General features: G+C 40.1%; 4 protein-coding genes and 1 pseudogene across 6 annotated transcripts; 4 read left to right on the forward strand and 1 right to left on the reverse strand.

Moving 5' to 3' along the window:
* The first annotated feature begins 383 nt into the window (after positions 1 to 383).
* Positions 384 to 5,240, forward strand: LOC145890298 (uncharacterized; annotated as a pseudogene).
* On the forward strand, positions 5,240 to 6,220 carry LOC145890300 (uncharacterized). Its single transcript, XM_082981312.1, has one exon. The coding sequence runs from the start codon at positions 5,240 to 5,242 to the stop codon at positions 6,218 to 6,220; it is 981 nt and encodes a 326-aa protein (XP_082837438.1).
* Positions 6,221 to 9,182: 2,962 nt separating this feature from the next.
* LOC145888381 (mitochondrial basic amino acids transporter-like) lies at positions 9,183 to 11,230 on the forward strand. 2 transcript variants are annotated; one of them, XM_082979119.1, is made up of 7 exons: positions 9,183 to 9,329; positions 9,387 to 9,430; positions 9,683 to 9,757; positions 9,868 to 10,104; positions 10,436 to 10,615; positions 10,680 to 10,870; positions 10,922 to 11,230. In XM_082979119.1, exons 1-7 carry the CDS (start codon positions 9,293 to 9,295, stop codon positions 11,019 to 11,021), a joined length of 864 nt encoding a protein of 287 aa, XP_082835245.1. In that variant the 5' UTR covers positions 9,183 to 9,292; the 3' UTR covers positions 11,022 to 11,230. The 2 variants fall into 2 exon arrangements, with proteins under 2 accessions (XP_082835245.1, XP_082835246.1); XM_082979120.1 differs by having other exon boundaries at positions 10,436 to 10,594.
* Positions 11,231 to 11,358: 128 nt separating this feature from the next.
* LOC145888380 (uncharacterized) lies at positions 11,359 to 14,295 on the reverse strand. Its single transcript, XM_082979118.1, has 6 exons — positions 13,813 to 14,295; positions 13,631 to 13,743; positions 12,050 to 12,150; positions 11,867 to 11,939; positions 11,648 to 11,806; positions 11,359 to 11,583 (listed from the first exon to the last, which is right to left on the reverse strand). Exons 1-6 carry the CDS (start codon positions 14,216 to 14,218, stop codon positions 11,359 to 11,361), a joined length of 1,077 nt encoding a protein of 358 aa, XP_082835244.1. The 5' UTR covers positions 14,219 to 14,295.
* Positions 14,296 to 17,114: 2,819 nt separating this feature from the next.
* Positions 17,115 to 20,590, forward strand: LOC145888406 (exostosin-2-like). Of its 2 annotated transcripts, none has more exons than XM_082979145.1 (11): positions 17,115 to 17,437; positions 17,552 to 17,719; positions 17,778 to 18,131; positions 18,187 to 18,316; positions 18,378 to 18,620; positions 18,689 to 18,866; positions 18,931 to 19,132; positions 19,190 to 19,286; positions 19,603 to 19,769; positions 19,997 to 20,182; positions 20,358 to 20,590. In XM_082979145.1, exons 1-11 carry the CDS (start codon positions 17,205 to 17,207, stop codon positions 20,494 to 20,496), a joined length of 2,097 nt encoding a protein of 698 aa, XP_082835271.1. In that variant the 5' UTR covers positions 17,115 to 17,204; the 3' UTR covers positions 20,497 to 20,590. The 2 variants fall into 2 exon arrangements, with proteins under 2 accessions (XP_082835271.1, XP_082835270.1); XM_082979144.1 differs by having other exon boundaries at positions 17,116 to 17,437; positions 18,928 to 19,132.
* Positions 20,591 to 20,932: the final 342 nt, after the last annotated feature.

Raw genomic sequence — 20,932 nt, forward strand, 5'->3', positions numbered from 1 at the left:
AGTTGAATCTGCTAACGTTGTTTCCTGTTGTGTGAAATTGGGAAGAAGCCGATATTTTTGTGACTGGTTCCACAATAGTTCGGTAAGCAGAATTGTGCATTTAATTTCAATGTTTTTGGTCGCTAATTCAACGCGTGTTGTGTAGAAACCGCAGCGCCTTCCGAATAAAGTTGACCCGTTCCTTTTGAAGAAGAAGTGTTGCGTGCTAAGAACCATTGCAGAATTCCCGTCTGTTGCACTGTCCGGGCGCAACCAGTCACGCCCGTCTGACTGCCAAGGGCAGCGCAACATCGTTTCGAACTATTTAATTCCTTATCATCGTTTCGAATTATTGGATTTATTCTCAGTCCGTTTCGAACCATTTGGATTTATTACCATTCGAAATGTGTGATCCTGCTTCACCGTCTTCGTCTTCCACCGTCGAGGACCCGGCGGTTTTGCTAGTATCCAGCTGCGCGCACGCATGGCAACAATCTTGTCTGCATGTTGAAGAGTTAATGCTGAAAATTGACAACGCTGTTCTTGTTAAGGAATACCTGCCACAGCTGGAGAAGTGTTTTTCCGACCTGATTGATGCCTATGCGCCGCTTGCTGAAAACAGCAAAGAATTGGCTCTGGCAAGACAGGATTGCCAGCGTGCAAAACGTGAACTCGATTCTCGTGTGGCGGAGTGGTTTGCCAACGCCAAGAAGTCAACTGGGCGTCGGAAGACTATATCAAGCCGATCGTCGAGTTCACATGTTGACGTACATAGCTCTGTTTCCTCCACCTCCTCGATTACCCGTCAAAGAATAGCCGCTCGTGTTAAACTTCAATTGGCTCGGGTTTCACAGCGTCAAGTCAATGAAGATTCTGAACTTGCAAGGCGTCAAGCAGAACTTGATGCTGACCTTGCAAGGCGTCGAGCAGAACTTGATGCTGAACGAAGAAGAAAACGATGAGGTTGAGATAGCTGAGGCTGAAGTACGTGCGTGGGAGGAAGAATCCATTGCTGGAAATCCCCTGCTGTGTGACCCAAGACATCCTCCCGTGACAAGTTCCTCTGTCGGGGGGCTTCGACCTGAGTTCAATAGTGCGCCAGTAAATGCTTACCAACCTGCTGTCCCTGTCGTGCCATGGTCACACCCAACTTGCGTGGATACGAAGCCGTTTTTCCCGCAATCTGTCAGCGCACCCGTTGCTAAGTCATATCAAGGTCCCGATCCCTTTCCGTCGAACATACAGGATGTTGTCTCTCCGTCGCGTAGATACGTCCCAGAAGAGGACTTCATACAACAGCGAATCGTTTTGCCCCAGCCCGCGGTCAGAAAGTTTGATGGTGATCCGTTGAACTACTGGTCATTTGTTCGTGCTATTGAGTCCCATGTTCATAGCCGAACGAAGTCCCAAGATTCACGGCTAGTTTGTTTGTTGCAATTCTGCGAAGACTTCATTGCTGCTAAACTTGAGATCTACAGCAAGGATAAGATCTCAGGATACTCGAAAGCCCGTTCCCGACTTGAATACGATTACGGACAACCCCATATTATTGCCAACGCATGTGAACGTCGGCTCAAACAATTTCCGCCAATCAAGCAAGGTCGTCCAAAAGACCTGATGGAATTTTCTGACCTGTTAGAAAAGTGTCGCAGCTCACTCGAAGATATCGAGGAGTACGCGAGCTTGAACTCCCTGGACACGTTAAGACAGCTAATTCCAAAACTGCCGTTCCGGCTTCAAGAGAAGTGGATCGAACGTTCCGTTTAAGTGCTCGACGAGACTGGATCCCAAGCTGGATATCTTGCCTTTACAAATTTTGTCGTGGAGCGATCGCTTATCGCCAATTCGTTGTTCGGTGTCGAAGCAGTCTACGAAAGCGTGCGCGAAAAACCCGTCCCTGTTTCGGTAAAGAAGGTTTCTCGTGCTGCTGCGTACAACGTTTCGTCGTCAGGATCCAGTCAGCCGCGAAGTCAAACCCTACCTACTCCCGTTTCTTGTGCGTGCTGTAACAAGCCTCACGACTTGCCCAAGTGCCCGAAATTCGACGGAATGTCTCCCCAGGAAAGACGCGAGTTTGTTGTCACAAATGGCTTGTGTTTTAAATGTCTTTGTTCAGGTCATCGTTGCGGGAAATGCACGATTCGCAAGCCATGCTCGGTGGAGGGTTGCACTGGCACTTTTCACCACACAAAGTTGCATGGCGCCTTTCAGAAGAGGCGACCCGGCAAGATTACAGAGAACCCTGCCCCGAAGCCTCCGCCGGTAGAACAATCGGCAACGATAATGGAAGCTACAACGGACAACTGCGGAGTCTACCTCAACGTCGTTCCCGTAAAGGTCAAACACAACGACATCGAGGTAAATACGTACGCGTTTCTTGATCAAGGTTCTACGTCTACGTTTTGCGAACAAGGTCTGATTGATAAACTTGGTCTGCAATCCAAGGATCGAAAGATTTGTCTGAGCACTCTGACAGATCAATCGCGAGTGTACCAAGGCTCCACTGTGTCCTTCACCGTCATGCCGCTTGATGACGGAGAGCCGTTGTTGTTGCCGGAAGTGCTGTCCATCGACAAAATTCCCGTGTCGCCGAATAGGATCCCTGATGCGAAGAAGCTTGCCGAGTTCGATCACCTCAAGGAGTTGCCCCTGCGTCGTTTGGAAGGGGGAACTGTGACGATACTGATCGGAGCCGATAACCCCGCAGCCTTCCACGTACAGTGTACACGTTCTGGACCGCAGGGGACCCCTTGTACTGTAAAGACATCTCTTGGCTGGTCACTCTTTGGTCCCGCACTTGGTTCGTCTGCAAGGGGCCAAGCACATGGCCGTTTTCTAAAGGTTGCACAAGTCATGTTCCAACGGGAGATAGAGTGTTTGTAGAAGAGCGACTTTGGCGACGGGACATCAGTATTCGACATGCCCACATCCAGGGAAGATCGAATTGTTTATGACATGATGCATCGGTGAAGCACCAAGATGGACATTTTGAGCTCCCATTACCCTGGAGACCTGGAATCGAAAAGTTGCCACCCAGCCGCCAGATGGCGGAAAAGCGACTGGTCGGTATGAAAAAACGATTGTCCAACAACGATGTTCTGCGAAAGGGATACGTAGACACGGTGCAAACGTACATATCCAAAGGATACGCTGAAGAAATTCCCGACAACAAGGTCGTGACAGACAATCGCATCTGGTACTTGCCGCACCACCCAGTATTTAACCCACACAAGCCTGACAAACTTCGTGTGGTCTTTGATTGTGCTGCCCGAAACAGAAGCGTCTCACTGAACGACGCACTGATGCAAGGTCCTGATTTTGTAAACAGTTTGGTTGGCGTGCTAACCCGTTTTCGCTGTCAGCCAGTTGCCTTGATTGCCGACATCGAGGCAATGTTCCACCAGGTTCGGGTGGAACCCCGTGATCGCGATGCACTTCGATTTCTCTGGTGGCCCGGTGGAGATCTGACCTGTACACCGACGCCTCACCGGATGAAAGTGCACTTATTTGGTGCAACGTCCTCTCCGAGTTGCGCCACCTTCTGTCTGAGACAGACCGCAAATTTTTTTGGTGAAAACTTTGATCCACAGGTTGAATCCGTTCTACGGCGCAATTTTTATGTGGACGACTGCCTTGCATCCGTCAAGGATATAGAAACTGCTATTGCTGTTCGTCTTCGTTTGAAAGACCTGCTAGCCAGAGGAGGATTTCGCATGACAAAGTGGCTTTCTAACGAACAGCGCGTTTTGGAGTCGGTTCCCGGAAATGATGGGGCAAAGGTTGCAAAATCGCGTTGCCTCGATGATTCTACGCAACAGAGAGTCCTTGGTGTCCATTGGTCTGTTGCGGAGGATGCATTTCGGTTCAAAGTCAAACCGCCGAGCAGGCCGCACACACGTAGAGGAATCCTTTCAGCTGTCAGTTCACTTTACGACCCTCTGGGTTTCGTATCTCCCGTGATTCTAAGGGCCAAGTTATTGCTGCAAGACTTGTGCAGATTGGAACTGAATTGGGATGACGACATTCCGGATTTGATTTCCGATAATTGGAAGAGGTGGGTTGCTGAGTTGCCTCACTTAAGCAATGTTGTCGTTCCACGTTGCTTCAGTTCTTCGGAACTGAAACCTCCATTGAAGTATCAACTGCATCATTTCGCTGACGCATCTAAGTATGCGTATGGCGCCGTGTCATATCTTCGCATCGAAGACGATAACAGGACAGTGATGTGTTCTTTTCTGATTGGAAAATCACGTGCCCCGTTGAACACGAAGACGATCCCTCGACTGGAGCTCACCGCTGCTGTGCTCGCTGCGAGGTTGGATCGCCTCATGAGAAAGGAACTAGACTTGACCATTGAAAGTTCAGTTTTCTGGAGTGATTCCACTGCTGTTCTGTTAAGCATTCGAAATGCAACTAAACGGTTTCCAGTTTTTGTCGCCAATCGCCTGGCAGAGATTGAGCGACTGACCGACATTACGAATTGGGAACACGTTCCTACAAAATTAAATCCCGCAGATGATGCTTCAAGAGGTCTACCCGCTGATGCTCTTGTCAATTCGAGTCGCTGGTTAAAAGGCCCAATGTTTCTCCTGGAGCCAGAAACTAACTGGCCGCCGCAACTGCCAAATGCTGCCGATGTTCCTGAGGAATTTAATCCGATGGGGAAGACTGCATCCTCCTGTACTGCTGGCGTACATCAGCCGAAGCACCCCATGGATCGAATCATTGAACGTTACTCGTGCCTACATCGATTAAAGAAAGCCGTGGTTTGGTGGATGAGATTTAAGATGTTTTTGGTACATCGAAGGAAATTATCAGTTGTCCCGCCAACTAATATTGACTTGTCTGAGTTGAAGATCGCCGAGTTGGAACTTGTCAAGTACGAGCAGCGGAAAAGCTTTGCTTCACTTCTCTCTGCATTAAGTGGAAATTCCCGATTGAAAAAGACTGACTGCAGTCGTTCCGTGTACAAGTCAAACCCTGTTCTGATTGATCAAGTGCTCCGTGTTGGTGGACGTTTAGACAAAGCGCCGATTAGTTTCAACGCGAGACATCCTGCAATCATGCCTCATTCTTCGCATTTGACTGACCTATTAATCTTGGCCCATCATGAAAGAGTTGGACACTCCGGGATGGGACACACCTGGACTTCAGTTCGACAAGACTACTGGATCATCAAGGGCGGTGTTGCCGTATACGGCGCGTGCTTGGAAAATGTCTGTCTTGTCGACGCCGCAATGCTCAACCGGGTCGGCAGATGATGGCCGATCTGCCGTCGGCTCGCTTGGGAATCGCTGAATCTCCGTTCTCCAATGTCGGAATTGACTATTTCGGTCCTTTTCTGGTGAAGCAGGGTCGCAGCGAAGTAAAACGTTACGGTTGCATATTCACCTGCCTTACAATCCGTGCTGTTCATCTGGAGGTTGCCCACAGTTTGTCTACTGACTCGTTTATAGCTGCCCTTCGTCGTTTCATTGGGAGACGAGGAGCACCAAAACATATTTTCAGCGATAATGGCACAAATTTTGTTGGTGCAGAGAAAATTCTGAGAGAGTCGTTGCAATCATGGAACCAGCTTCAAATCTCTGAATTTCTGCTTCAGAAACAGACGTCGTGGTCATTCAACCCTCCTGCTGCAAGCCACATGGGTGGCGTTTGCGAACGTATGATTCGTTCTGTTCGTCGAATTATGTCCTCGCTTGCTGGTTCCCAGGTGATGTCTGATGAAGTCCTGGAGACCTTGTTTGTGGAAGCTGAATCTATAATCAACTCAAGACCCCTTGTCCCGGTGACATTTGATCATAGGGACGAAGAACCGCTGACCCCGAACCCTCTCCTGGTGATGAGAGGATCGCCCAACCTGCCTCCGACGATTGCAGAGAAAGGGGATTGCTACGCAAGACGGCGTTGGCGTCAGGTGCAGTTTCTTGCTGACCATTTCTGGAAGAGGTTCATGCGAGAATACCTGCCGGTTATCACTGCTCGTCCAAAGTGGCATGATTCTCATCGCAACTTCAAGAAAGATGATGTCGTCCTACTTGTGTGCGAATCTGAGTGCCGTTCGAAATGGTCGATCGGTCGAATCATTGAGACGAACCCCGATGAAAATGGAAAAGTTCACACTGTACTCGTTCGGACGAGCAGCGGTGTCTTTCGGCGCCCTATAACAAAACTGTGTCGCATCGTTGATTCTGATGAGACCTCCTCAACCATTCCGAGCGATGGCAGCTCGGGTTGCTAGATGAACTCCGGGTTAACTGCTCGGTCTTCCGAAGATACCATCGGACACTTATTTCTCTCCGCGATACGCACGATATTGGAGATGTGTTTGTAAACTTTTTCATGTTATTCCCACATTTTGGGGGGGAGTGTTACATCGCCACTATGTTATGTGATGTATTAATAATTTGACGTCAGCACAATGTACCGTTGTTACGTCACAAGTACCGTTGTTCCCGTAGAACCCCAGTGCATGCCTGAACTGTTGTTGGCTAAGTTTTAGTTTTGGTTAGTTTAGTTGTCGTGCACTGCTGTAGGAAACTAATATTATTTCTATTTGAATAAGACAATTTAAGTGCAAGTTGAATCTGCTAACGTTGTTTCCTGTTGTGTGAAATTGGGAAGAAGCCGATATTTTTGTGACTGGTTCCACAATAGTTCGGTAAGCAGAATTGTGCATTTAATTTCAATGTTTTTGGTCGCTAATTCAACGCGTGTTGTGTAGAAACCGCAGCGCCTTCCGAATAAAGTTGACCCGTTCCTTTTGAAGAAGAAGTGTTGCGTGTTAAGAACCATTGCAGAATTCCCGTCTGTTGCACTGTCCGGGCGCAACCAGTCACGCCCGTCTGACTGTCAAGGGCAGCGCAACATTCAGTATCATAAACTTGACATTAAATACAGCACGCTATACGTGGCACCTGAACAACTCAGTTTGACCAAGGATTGCGGAAGGAAAAAGGTTCTTTTGCATTGTTACGTCACTTAAAAGGCTAAATTGACATTGTGTTCATATTCAATTACGTATACTGTGTGACGCAGGGTTATGCACGAGTGATTTTGAAACGTTACCTTAATCTTTCACGTTTCATTTGTTTCACATTTCTTTTACGTCAATTTTTTCTCACTCCATTATTTTACCTGCTTGGTACAACGTTTTTTATGTCAATATATGTTCTAATGTATATTATTGTTTCGAACGCACGTTGACTCGATATCAGCTCCTTTTCTTTTCCGCCCTCCTCTTACGTGACACCTGGGTTGCCTGGCAAATTGTGCCCTTGCGCACCAGTGTACCTTGGCCACAATATACTCTGTGAAACCACTGAGCTCCTGTAGCTCGGTTGGTGGAGCGTTAGGCCTGGTTAGCCCACGGTCGTGAGTTCAAACCCCACCGGGAGCTTAATTTTTAAAGTCTTGCTCCGGCTTTTTAGGAAAAAGTGGCTGATTCAGCTAGGCTGCCTTGCCTGGGCTGCCAAGCCTGAAAACCTTCTGCTATTACTGTTTTCTCTTGTCATTATTCTATTAGATTTTGGCCTATTAGATAAATGATCTGTTCGTTCTTCCGGTGAAAAACAACAAAGCACTCGTCCGTAATTGTGCGTACAGGCGAGCAACACTGTTTACATTGGCCAGACAAAACGTAATTTGACGTCCCGTATTAGAACACAAGGCAGTCGAACCTAATAAATCTGCTCTATGTGCCCAAATGCTTGGCATCGACCACCGTATTAATTGGAAGGGGGAAGTAATTAAACAAGAAACAATTTTGGCAAAACGGTTGTTCGTGGAAAATTATTAAGCTTATAATGTTTTAAACTGTAATGATAAAAAAGTACTTTCGCCTGTGTTTCATGATTCTGCTCGTAATCATTCTTAACTCTTTTTTCCCATGTTTGGCTGCTTGACTCATATTGATTTATGTGCCGCTGTGTTTTAGCTGTTGCGCCCTTTTGTTCGTTTTCGCCGCGTAATTTTTTTGCCTTTGGGTTTGCTACTGGGGTTTGTTTTTATTCTTTAAAGAAGCCTAGTCGTTCGTACAAAATACAAACTTTTTAACAAAAAAGTTTATATTTGTTGTTTTCTCACCGGAAGAACGAATAGTTTTGTATTCATCATGATACCTGATGGTCAAAACCCATTTTCAGTTTTCAGTCAAGGAGTTTGAATTTCAGTGACCCACTATGTTGTTGTGCTCGATATTTATTAAATGATGTAAACCGCAAATATTTACGTGAAAAAATTGTCCATCACGTTTGTTTGCGAATATTTTGCAAATCATGTTCACCTTTGGATCAAGGATCAATATCATACTTATCTGTGGTCAGTTTAAAAAAGGGAAGTAGCCTATAATATATTTCACGGATGAACGAAACCTGATTCAGTTAATTTTTTTGATCAAAAGTAAAACAACAAAACCAAAAATTCCAAATGTTTTTGCAACTAGAGAGTTTTTCATTACTACAGAAGCAGGGTCTTGGACAATTTGTTGAATCTTTTGAATGTTGGGTCAACGGATGACGGTTGTCGGTGTAGTTCAGCATGTAGGATCATCCATGGCCACGACCCAAGCTAATCATAAGACCAAGTTCAATATGTTCATCTGCGAAAAGAGTCGAAATATGTAGGGCAATGATTGCACTGACGCTGATCTTCAATCAATCAATTTTGGACTGCATTAAACAAATTTGAATCTGCATGAAAATGTTGTTGTAAAACTAGGTAAAAATCAAATTGGACATTTTTCGACACTGGCTTGTAATGCTGCGTTTACTGGCTTGTATTTACTTTGCATTAAAAAAAGTTCTAAAGAATAAATCAGAAATGTAAACCTGTGTTGCATTTTCTTTTTTAAAACAATAGGATAGGTCAGAGAATAAAACAACACTTGTGCATTTTTTTAATTGATGCGTCCTTGCACGAAACTGTGAGCACTGATGCAAATCTCTTTTTAGAAAAAGAGATTATTATGTTGTGTGGGTCAGTCAAGTACGCAGCAGTTGTTGTCAGTTTGTCACAGTAAAACTAGTTCTCTTACTTGTATTTTTTATCGATTTATCATGACATTTTTTTTTGTTTGGAACACCCCAGTGGTTTGACGTTGGCCACATATTCACATGACACATAGAAATTAAAGCATCGTGTACCAAATTTTAATTGTCATTAGGCCTATACTTACAAAAACAATGTATCTTTTCAACAGAGTGGTCATGTAATTTTGAATGCTTTTTTAATTTTTTGTAATAATGGACATAAAATTTTGACTGAACATATCATATTACCTCATTTTGATCATGTCTTGCCTAATTTAATCGTCATGAAATATGTGGAATATCTGTCAGGGTGCCTTGGTGGTGGGTATGGCTTGATAAAAAAAATAATCTAGATTCTGATATAGTCTTATGATTTAGGTGTTGCTGGGGTTCTGGTTGGGCAGCCATTTGACACTATCAAGGTAAAACACTTTGATTGACATTTTTTTGACAAAAAAGCATTGCTGGTACTTTTGAATATTGTTCATTCCCCAAAACTGGGTTTGTGAACATTCTTTTTGGGCAATTCCATTCTTTCAGAGTCTGTATCTGTTTCTTTGAATCATCGGGTTTCTTGGTAATCCTGTAATGGTTTGTATAAATATTTTGTTTTAATGTAATGTTTGTGTATATAAATTACTTATTTATCTTGATTGTAACGCAATCATGTTTAGGTTCGTTTGCAAACTCTACCAGGGAAGTACAGGGGAATATGGGATTGCTTCAGAACTATTGTACATCAAGAGACTGTGAGTGATATATTAACCTGTTTACTTTATCATTAATGTGTTGCAATGTAAAAATGTAATTAATGTGAAATTTTAGTGGGACAAATGACATTGATGTTTTGTTTTGTCAGGTTTATGGTCTTTTTAAAGGGATGTCTTCCCCTTTATTGGGTTTAGGCCTAATAAATGCCATTGTGTTTGGAGTGGAAGCACAAACGATACAGGCCCTCGGAAGCAACACCACCTACACACATTTTATAAGTGGGGCATTTGCTGGTGCTGTTCAAAGTTTTGTTTGTGCTCCAATGGAACTTGCCAAAACAAAAATGCAGGTCCAAGGTATTGGCACGAGAGTTGTAAAGGACAAGGTGCCATTTTAATTCTTCGTCTTTCTTTTTTATACAAATTTGTACACCTGTTAAAACACCCATTCTTGTCAGCATGAAAAATTGTATGTTTTTTATATTATTCTTTTTCAGCATCAGCTGTATTTTCAACATTATGCAATGTATTTTTTGATAGTTTTGTCTCAAAGAAAAGAAAATCTTTACTGAAAAGTTAACTGAAAAAATATTGATAAATTCATAAAATGTATTAAAATCCAAACACAGCGATCTTCAGACAGCTCAGATCGATTTATTTAGAGAAAAATATATTTTGCCTAAAACGGCATTCATAAAATGTTTACCTTTTTGCCAGGTTGTTTACAGAAGTTCCGTTGATGTTTTGCGAAAAACTTTTAAAGCAGAGGGCTTAAAAGGTTGCTACAGGGGAATGATTATAACGTTAACACGCGAAACCCCTGCCTTCGGTTCATATTTTGCAACATACGACATTTTGACCTCAACTGTTTTAAAGGTAAAAGATTTACAAAATTTTGTTTGCAAGACAATCCATGTGTGCAAGCATGTTTTGCCTTCAGTGTGATACATGGTTTTTGTAGGAAGGGATTTTTGAAAAGTTTATGGCAGGAGGGTTTGCTGGCATGGTTTCGTGGGCAATCACATATCCTGTAGATGTCATTAAATCACGCATTCAAGCAGACGGTACAGGGGGAAAACCATACAAGTACTCCGGAATTATTGATTGTGTCAAACAAATGCAAAGAAGAGAGGGGTCTGCAGTGTTTTTTAGGTGAGCAGTTGATAAGAAAAAGCAACAACTAGATTCCAACTTTTTTTTTAGGGGAATCACCTCTACACTGCTTCGTGCTTTTCCTGTAAATGCAGCAACTTTTACTGTTGTGGATCTAAGCACTCAATACTTCAATTCACGCCACAATTAGGTTTAGGCAATTTTCAATGTTGTTGTGGATAAATGTGAAATATGCATCTTTGCAGGAACATCACATCACCAATATCTCCAACGCAAATACACATTTTATAGTGTTTTATCATTTTTACACTGTTCCTAGACCAATATATACACATTTTGAATTGTAGTGTTTGGTTGTTTTACCTTCTATTGTATTTCAATAAAAAATTTATGATTGCACTTGTGTGATAATGGCCCTTAAAACACATAGTCAATGCAACATTTTATGTCCATGATTTGTGCAAGTAAAGTAAAAAAAGCAACCTAAAAATAACTGTACATAAAACAGATTGCCTTAAAAATTTGCTTCAAGACCAACAAGGTGGGGGTGAAGTAGCCGATGATGAACTCGATGAATTCTTTCTTGCTTTCGCGTGTGTTAAAATATGTGATTTCAAGTTTGTTGACTGGGCAAATTTCTTGTCACAGTTTCCAAATGGGCATGCATATGGTCTGTCTCCTGTATGAATTCGCATGTGTGTCCGAAGATTGAAATCCAATGAAAACCTTTTACCACAGCTGTCAAATGGGCACTGAACAAAGCATGAAAACATAAATCGTGGCACAAAAAATAACAAATACAATATACTCGTTTACCTGAAATGGTTTTTCGCCTGTATGGACCAACATGTGGCGCTTTAATTTGGAACTTTCAACAAATGCCTTTCCACATTCGGCACAAACATGAACCCGGGGCCCGTGAGTATGAAGGTGTTTTCGCATTGCAGCATTGTCACGAAACATTTTGCTGCATCCCTACCAACAACACAGACAAAATCCAAAACTGTGATAATAAATTTAATGGTTGTTACTTACATCATGTGGACAAGCAACAGTTCTCTGAACTTCCTCAGTCTTAAGTCGCTTTGCTTTGCTTTTTGAATTTGATCTGGAAGAGTCAATATTTTTGTGGACAAAACTACTACAATTCTATGCCACTTTTACTGGATCAAAATAATTATACAAACAAGAAACCCCAAGTTAAGTCATAACACTCACCCTGTTACTTGCGAAGTGTTGCCGGATTGTAAAACTTCAGATGAAAGCTCGTTATTAATTCTTAGATATTCATAATCCTCTCCATCTCTACTTCCTGTGGTCTGCATAGAATCATGAAGTAAGTCAATAATTTGAAACTGTCAGAAGTTTCAGAGTCAGTTGGTTTGTTATAAACATTTGAAAATCAAAGTTTACTGCACAGGATTCCTTAATTTCTACAAATACAAAATTGCAAATTGGATTCCAGCCAAAATTAAGGAACCAGAAATAGTATTTGTGTATTTTATACGTATGTAATCAGGAAAACTAGACTAGAATTTTTTCAGTGATACTGACAACTAAGCTTAACTTTGTGTAGTAATGCGGGTGATTCTGTATTATTTGTACATTCAGCTTCATATGAATTGAGCCAATTTCCAGATTAACCACATTTTATTGCCTTATCAGACAAAACATTTAGGCCAAAGCCAAATATTTGAGGACATAAAACAACAACTATATCGGTGGTAAAAAATCACATGCACCATTGCATTTTTGCTGTAGTAAAAATTTTTTGTTTTAATGTTTGCTATTTGTGCACCAAATATACTTGTGTCAAGACTAATAATAGAATAGAGGTCAATTCGCCTACTGATGACCTAAAAATTAAGGAAATGGATTTCTTGGCATTCCAGATGGATGGGGGATTTACATTTTAACATCCATTCTTATAATTTCGCAATAAAAATTAGGGAATAAAGTGGAATTTTCAGTCTTTAATCTACTACAGTTTCTTGCATTACATACATAACGTATCTACAAAATTGGATTACTTACCTCACTGGCGTAGAGTGTTTGGGGGTGCAGCGCACCCGCGACATTTTCTAAATTTAGCAACACAATCGCATCTTTTCGGCTTTTGCCGGTTCAAACCGCAGCAAAAAAAAAGGCGCATTTATTTACTGATTACGCTCACAAAGGTTCTTAACATGCAGTTTTGTTTGCCTCGTATTCGCGACCAATAATTATGCAACAAAGGCGAAATCACGTTGGTGAGGAACGTTAAGAAAGATTTTATTATTTGTGTAGAGACAATCGACTGTCGAGTTCGTCGCGAAAACGACCTTCTGAAGTTAGTATTTTTTATTCGCCGCACCCCTGTTGATGTGCAAAACTCTACGCCAATGACTTACCTCACACATAATATGTACATTTGTGCCAGGTTCTAACAAAATCTTATACTATGGGTAAAAAAAAGTATGTACTTTTTTCGTAAAAAATTTTTTATGACTCTTTTGCAATAAATAAACTAAGAATAAATTATATATGGCACAAAAAATATTATAAAAAAAATTAGGACATTTGCTTGTAAGTTGCCATGATTTTTAATTATATAAGTTTAACTGGTGATGAGAAACTTTTGGTTATGCTGCTGTAACCAAATTACATCAATAAAGCATAAAAAAGTATACATTGGCTACCTGAAACAAACTTTTGTACTAACCAGCAATATTTCTACAGCAACTACATAATAAATGATTGATATAACTTGTAAATATTGTGTGATAAATACATTATTATCATTAACAAAAAAGGAGTTACATGAGGAGCAAGTGATGGTGAAGTTTCATCAGCAGAAGTTACAGCAGGTAAGTTCGCAAGAGCAGCATATTCATCATTCAAGTCCTCATTCTCTAATCTTCGGTGATCATCAGCTAAGCATAAAAGGTTGTTTGATAAATTTTAACGAAATAGCTCTTGCATCACCAACTTGTTCAACATACCTGAAGCCCACATTGTGACAGAAAATTCACCTTCCAAAGTTTTGATCTGAACTTGTTTTTGCTCCCACTTTTTTGCAGCTTTTTTGTCCACATCTAGTTTTTTGCTTTTCTTTGCTTTCTTTCGCTTGTTGGTTGTATGAATATCTTTACCAGCAGAATTCCGTGGCATTGGTATGAGCATTTCATTAGAACCAATAAGTCCTGCTCCACTCATTTCAGCATCTTCGATTACTTCTTCAGCCGGTTGTACTATCACACTTTCTTCCATGCCTGCTCTTTCTTGTGTTACTTGATGTAATGCAATTAAGGACTGTTCTTGCAATTCTTCTTCTGTATCATCATCTAAAACTGCATTGTCTGACATCATTGGATTTGTCTCAAAACTTTCATCCCCGCAGCTATTCATATTCTCACATTTCAAGCACTCTTAAAAATATAAAAGTTATCTTAATATTGTCATGCTAAACTTTCAGAAAATTTGCATTGTACTGAAATAGATGGGTTTATAGAAAAAGTAAAGTTTTATTTAAAAATAGGGGTAGTCTATACTATTAAACCGCAAATTTGAGGAAAAATGACAAATCTTAACAATATCTAAAGTTCTTTGGGTAAATACGTTAAAGTGAAACAAGAAACTTTTTACGAACTTTTTTAGGTTTTTTGTACGAAAGAAATCAATAACACATAAGATACATAGCGGAATCGCCGAAGCATAATACCTCTTGCCTGTATTTACATATATTACTATGGGTATACTATGGTAACATATACTTACTAACGACATATCAGCATATTATTTAGTGTGCCCTGAAAATCTCAATTGTAAGCATTTTTATCGAAACGTTGTATATCATATTTTGCAAATGCAAATTTTAAGAAAATTTGAATAAAATATTTTGACGGAAAATATTTTATGCAACACTAAATAAATAATGCGAAATTTGGTTTTCGTAAGTTAAGCGGATTTTTATTGAAAAATAGTCTCAAATATCAGACAAACAAACAATCGTCAAGAACCACCCAGAAAACATTTTTGAACCGGGAGGATCCTGCAACAAAACTTTATAAGACAAAGATTTTCGAATGAAAGAAACGTTTTGCCACTTGGGCAAAATGTTTGAAATAATGGACAATTAGCCTGCTTGATAATTGCCAAACAAAACATTTGAAGCAAATCTCCGAAAATTTAGTCAAAGCACCACCGCAAAAGAGAACTACCCGTGCCTTAACAAGACAATGTTTGACAATTAATTTCTGTCCGATGAAATCATGGAGTTCATAGCAAACGCATTTGCTGGGCAACCTTCTAATACTACAGGTGCGCTAGGGCCGCTAGGGCCGCTAGGTTCCTTCTAATACTACAGTAGGGAGTGGTCCTTATTTAATATTCCTGTCTCAGCCACCACATACCAACTGTTGAGCTTATCGACATAACGGTGTATCTCATCATGGGACGGTACGACTTGAGCGGCGAGAGGTCTCAACCGTGTAGACTCCGGCGATTTAAGCGAAGATATGGTTATATCCATTACTTCACAGATCGTCAAAAAGTAAAACTTCTTGGAAACTTTGTTTCAGAAAATCTCCGAAAATTTTAATGTAACGGCAGAATTTGCACGTCTGGCACCGCGCCGTCGTCACACCAAGAAGGAATGTCAATTCCCGAAAACGCGTGTATTTGGCACACGGGCACAGTCACCTTGACAACACGAACACGTACACTGTTTTCTGTGAAGAAAACGTACATTTATAATCCCAGTTATGCAATGATATTGTGTCAATAAAAATTCTTACCGGAGTTTTGAGCCAGATCACAAATAATATTAACGAACCAATCAAATTGATAATGCTAACTTATTTAACTTTTTTAAATAGAATGAAGACAAATTTAGCTTCAGGACTATAAACTTGACATTAAATACACCTCAACAACTCAGTTTGACCAAGCATCAGTGTTGCCAGATGTTGTTTTTTTTACAAAAAGCGCCTAATTTTTTGTTTCAGTACGCCCAAAAGCGCCAATTTCTGCAAAAACAACACGCCCAAATGCGCCCAATGTTAATGAAGTTTACACATATCAGCTACGTACACCAATGGTCACTTTATGATTATGGTTGAACACTCAAACCGTAAACTAAGACCGTGAGCGCTGAGCGGGCCGCAACACCTGTAACACTCATTATATTTTGATCACAGTCGTCTTTGCAGTATGATTATGAGGTCATATCGTTGTGTGGTCAGTTTGTAGTATTTAAAATAAGACTGAAACAGTGGTTTGTCCCATAATTAATGAGCTAATTATCAAATTTTTAAATTTCTGAAAGACGCCCAAATGCGCCCAAACCGCAAACACCCAAGACAACACGCCCAACTGGGCGTAAAAAGCGCCCAACTGGCAACGCTGCCAAGCATGGCTGCAGGAAAAAGGTTATTTTGCATTGTGATGTCACATAAAAGGCCTGATTGACATTGTGTTCAAATTCAATTACGTATACTGTGTGACTTAGGGTTGCGCATGAGTGATTTTCGATGTTACAGCAGGAGTGTGTTTGCAGGAAGATACTTTTACACCCGGTCACAAAGTTTTTTCCAAACATGATCCACATATAAGCCTATGTAACTTAGAAATCTGTGCGAATATTAAAGCTACGATTTCGTGTAGTATTTCAACTGTTATTTATAAACAAAAATAACAGGCGGTGGCCCTGTTCACGCCTAATCATTAAAATTCGCACAGATTTCTGTTTTACACATACTTATATGTGGATCAAGTTTGGAAAAAACTTTGTGACCCGGTGTAGTAGTATTTTCCGTGTTTGCAAGGTTGTTTGAGTAACGGGATTTCAGCGGTAATCGTTTGTGCAAGGTTGCATGGCCGAAACTTGTTCGTGGCGAGCGAAAAAGATAGAAAAGTATGGGGGGTATGGTTTTCGTTCCTCAAATTTAACAATGTTCGCGAAAAAAGTTTAAATTATAAGATACCATATGGACGCTAAAGAATATTTGTATTTGAAGGATTTCAGCGGTAATCGATGTTTATTCACAGTTATGACAAAGTAAATGTATTATATTCATATTCGAATATTAATATAAATTTTGTTCTAATTTTTATATCGTTGGAAAGTTCAAACCTATGATCTATTTTACGGGCAAAAAATCAAGTCGCTATACCCTGTAAGATGGCTGAGTAACCCGCGTTCAAACTTTTGTCAAAACTGGCGATTTTTTTTGTCAACTAACATCCCTCTGGTTAATTAGCTTAGATCTCTAGTTCCCTTCCCTGTGGCTGTGGTATTTGTTCTTGGTAGTCGTTGGTGGCTTGTGCAAAAAATATACCGGTAATTGTTTTGGATCGAACACTTAGTTTAAAAAGGAATTTTCAACTTTAGGAAATGCCTAAATCTTCAATACTTTCTACTGTTGTAATAACTGGGATTGGAGTAGTTGTGGTGTTGTTGTGGTTTTTGATACCAAGCAACACAAGTTTACAATGGGGGCCTGAGATATCCTCATTGAATCTTCACTTAATTCATAATCTTCCCAAAAGTTATGTTCACCTGAGTGAGTTATCAGCAGACAAGACTGACTTGAACTGCAAGATGTATAATTGCTTTGATGTTTACAGGTAATCAATTTAACAAATTTTTTTGCTTTCTACCTTTAAAAATTATTTGTGCAAAACACTATAATTCGCTTGGTTGCTTATTAAACCTGTTGCACTAAGAATATATTATTCTAGGTGTGGTGTTAATGAAGATGACTCATCCAAAATAAAAGTTTATGTGTATCCACTCAACCAGTATGTTGATGAAAATGGGGAAGTTCTCAATGGTGCAATTAGCAAAGAATTTTATGAGCTTTACACGGCAATTGTTTCAAGTGAATTTTATACCAATGATCCTTCAAAGTATGGCAGTAAAACTTTATTGTAAAAGGGTCAAATAATGTTTACATTCTATTTACAGAGCATGCTTGTTTGTCCCTCCTATTGATTTACTCAATCAAAATGGCCTTGACCTTGACAAAATGAGTAGTCTTCTAACATCGTTACCCTATTGGAATTATGGAAAAAATCATGTGTTATTTAACATGTTGCCAGGATCTGCGCCTGAGTTTAGCACCACACTTGATGTAGCGCATGGAAAAGCAATTGTAGCTGGTGGAGGGTTTTCACATTGGACATACCGAAGCAAGTTTGACATCAGCATTCCCGTAATGAGTTCTTTGAGCTACAAACTTCCCATCACATCACAAGATTTCACAACCTTACGTAAATGGACATTAATTGCAGCACAACCCAATGTCCATGCTGATTTCAGGCATGTATGTGTTTTACTGATTTGTTATTAAATACAACCTTTTTTGTTGGAGCAGATTACTTTTGGAAAAAGTAGCAGCTGAAAATAGAGATCTTCTTTTGTTGGAAAAATGCAGAAATGTGCCAGATGACGTCCCGTTGTCATCAGTCCGATGTGATGGCGACATCAGAAAAGATTACCCTCAAGTGTGTTTTATTTATTTAATATACATGTTTAGTCACGAGTTTTGAACACACCAACCTCCAGGTGTTGACTGAAGGGACTTTTTGCCTTGTTTTGCCCACTATGCACCTTGGACAGTGGACATTACCTGATGCTTTAGGTGCTGGATGCATTCCTGTCATAGCTTGTGATACATACGTTTTGCCATTCTCTGAAGTATTGGATTGGACCCGAAGCTCTATTCGGATCCAAGAAACTTCTCTTCCAGATGTGATGACTATTGTAAAAAAAATTCCACTCTCAAAAATACGGCAAATGCAAGAGCAGGTATGAAGATTTTGTTTTCTTGGTTGATAAAATAGCTTGCTACCTTATTGTAATGTTTGTATTTATAGGTTAAGTTTTTTTGGAAAGAATATTTCAATTCTCTTACTGCTTCCACTTTGACGAGTTTTCAAATAATAAATGATAGGGTATTTCCCCAAAATGCTCTTTCCTACAACGATTGGAATACAGGCACACCCAGAAGTGTTAAGACTCCTCTTCCATTACCTTTAGTTTCATCTAAAGAAGGTCATTACTTTTTATATTTGTAACCAAACTATTTATACACTGATATCCATGTTTTTTTTAGAAGGGTTTACTGCGGTAATTCTTGCTTACGACAGAGTGTACAGCTTGTTTCAGTTGATTTTAGCAATAGATAAAGTTCCCAGTCTAAAAATGATTTTGGTTGTGTGGAATAATCAACAGAAGTCATTTCCAGCACGAAATGAGTGGCCAATCATTGACCATGAGTGGAAAGTTACCCAAACTGCCAGCAACAAGTTAAGCAACAGGTAAGTTTCTGCCAAACAACAATAAATTTTTATTGCACATGCACTTTTTGCTCACAGGTTTTTTCCATATGAAGATATAAAAACAGAGGCGGTTTTGTCAATTGATGATGACATCATTATGTTGAGTGCTGATGAAATTGAATTTGGATTTCAGGTTGTTTTCAAAAATTTGGTTAACAAGAAAAGTGTTTTTTTGAACTCTATTCTACCAATGGGATAGATGGCACTTTGTACATGCATTTGTGTGTGATCTACTGTTGTAGTATAAAAATCTACCTTTGAAACTATTGACAACATTCGTTTGTTGTAGTTGCTGTAGGTGGCTATTTGTCAAATGTGTGCATTGCAAATAGCTTGGTAACTAGTAAATATGCAATTGAAGTAACATTACAATGTCATATGCCTACAGTACTTGCCTCACTTCAAATGATCTGTCAACTTTTACTGATAATATGTGAAATGTTGATCAGGTATGGAGGGAATTCCCTGACAGAATTGTAGGATTTCCTCCCCGATTGCATATGTGGACGTCCAACAAAAAAGTTCGCTATGAATCTGAGTGGAAAAATAATATTTCAATTGTTCTAACTGGAGCTGCCTTTTATCACAACTATTTCAATTACCTATACACATACAAGTAAGTAGTTTACTTTTGTGCTGACAAGAGAGCACTAACTTATGTGTGTATTTAAAGTGGTCAGTCTAAATTTTGCCTCTTTGGTTGGTAAAACAAAATTGATTCTTTAGTGAAACTTAAATCCATGTTTTAAACAGTTATTGTAGATGGCAACATAATAAGCATGATGAGTTGTCACCTGGTCATAATTATGTTGTCAACTCAACAATGGGGTAATTTTCATACAGAATGCCAGGAGACATTCGAGATTGGGTTGATGATCATATGAACTGTGAAGACATTGCCATGAATTTTGTTGCAAGTAACCACACTGGGAAAGCTCCAATAAAAGTTACACCTCGGAAAAAGTTCAAGTGCTCGGAGTGTACAACGGGCGGCAGTTTATCTCTGGATGAATCTCATATGGTGGAAAGGTAGACCCTATAAAATTTGTGTAAATTTTTTATGAAATGCATATCTTTGATTGCTCGCGAACTAAAGGTTTATACCAACAAGTTGCAAAAATCATGTGACGCCTTATTGTTGGTTGTTGCAATTCAATGTTTAAAAACAAAAAGTATTTATTGACATTTCTATTTTTGTCTGCAGAACTGAATGCATGAACCATTTTATAGAAGCTTATGGCATGTTGCCCCTAAAAAGCATCAATTTTCGGGCAGATCCGGTGCTGTACAAGGACGATTTTCCAGAAAAGTTAAAAGAATTTCCTAATATTGGTGCTTTGTAATAAATCATGTTTTTGTGGTAAATTTGCGATTTTATTTATCAGTATTTTCTTTTTACTTTGGGTATTCACCTTTTGTAATAAACTGCTTCGGAATGCAAAATGTTCGTATGTGTGTCCAACAGAAAAAGCCAGTTTAAATGACTTAATAGCAACTTATGATTGTACTTTCTGATACGGCATGGGATGCTTTTCTGGGCATCTATAAATAAATTTAATACATTCTGAAGTTGCGCACATCACCAGAGTCATGAGTCTCTACAATAAGTCTTTTTCAATCAGTTCTTGTCTACAAATGTTGAAGGGGCGCGAATGGTTTGTCGGAATACCGCGACCCATCAAGTCTGTTAAGAAAGTTTTAGTCTGACAAGTTGCTGGCTGCAGGTCCACTCACCGATTATCTGTTCTTGGACCTCAGTTCGGTCTCAGACCAAAAGTG

This window comes from Ascidia mentula, chromosome 2 (assembly GCF_947561715.1).
Source record: "Ascidia mentula chromosome 2, kaAscMent1.1, whole genome shotgun sequence".
NCBI lineage: Eukaryota > Metazoa > Chordata > Ascidiacea > Phlebobranchia > Ascidiidae > Ascidia > Ascidia mentula.

Excerpts from the sequence above, each read along its gene's own strand:
- LOC145890300 (XM_082981312.1), top strand. The coding sequence starts at position 5,240 with ATGGCCGATCTGCCGTCGGCTCGCTTGGGAATCGCTGAATCTCCGTTC.
- LOC145888381 (XM_082979119.1), top strand. The coding sequence starts at position 9,293 with ATGAAATATGTGGAATATCTGTCAGGGTGCCTTGGTG. Across the intron at positions 10,616-10,679 it reads TAAAAGATTTACAAAATTTT|GAAGGGATTTTTGAAAAGTT; the intron begins GTTTGCAAGACA and ends TGGTTTTTGTAG. Across the intron at positions 10,871-10,921 it reads GGGTCTGCAGTGTTTTTTAG|GGGAATCACCTCTACACTGC; the intron begins GTGAGCAGTTGA and ends CTTTTTTTTTAG.
- LOC145888380 (XM_082979118.1), bottom strand. The coding sequence starts at position 14,218 with ATGAATAGCTGCGGGGATGAAAGTTTTGAGACAAATCCAATGATGTCA. Across the intron at positions 11,940-12,049 it reads AACACTTCGCAAGTAACAGG|ATCAAATTCAAAAAGCAAAG; the intron begins GTGAGTGTTATG and ends TGACTCTTCCAG. Across the intron at positions 11,584-11,647 it reads CAGGCGAAAAACCATTTCAG|TGCCCATTTGACAGCTGTGG; the intron begins GTAAACGAGTAT and ends TGCTTTGTTCAG.
- LOC145888406 (XM_082979144.1), top strand. The coding sequence starts at position 17,205 with ATGCCTAAATCTTCAATACTTTCTACTGTTGTAATAACTGGGATTGGA. Across the intron at positions 18,132-18,186 it reads AATGTCCATGCTGATTTCAG|ATTACTTTTGGAAAAAGTAG; the intron begins GCATGTATGTGT and ends TTGTTGGAGCAG. Across the intron at positions 20,183-20,357 it reads GAATCTCATATGGTGGAAAG|AACTGAATGCATGAACCATT; the intron begins GTAGACCCTATA and ends TTTTGTCTGCAG.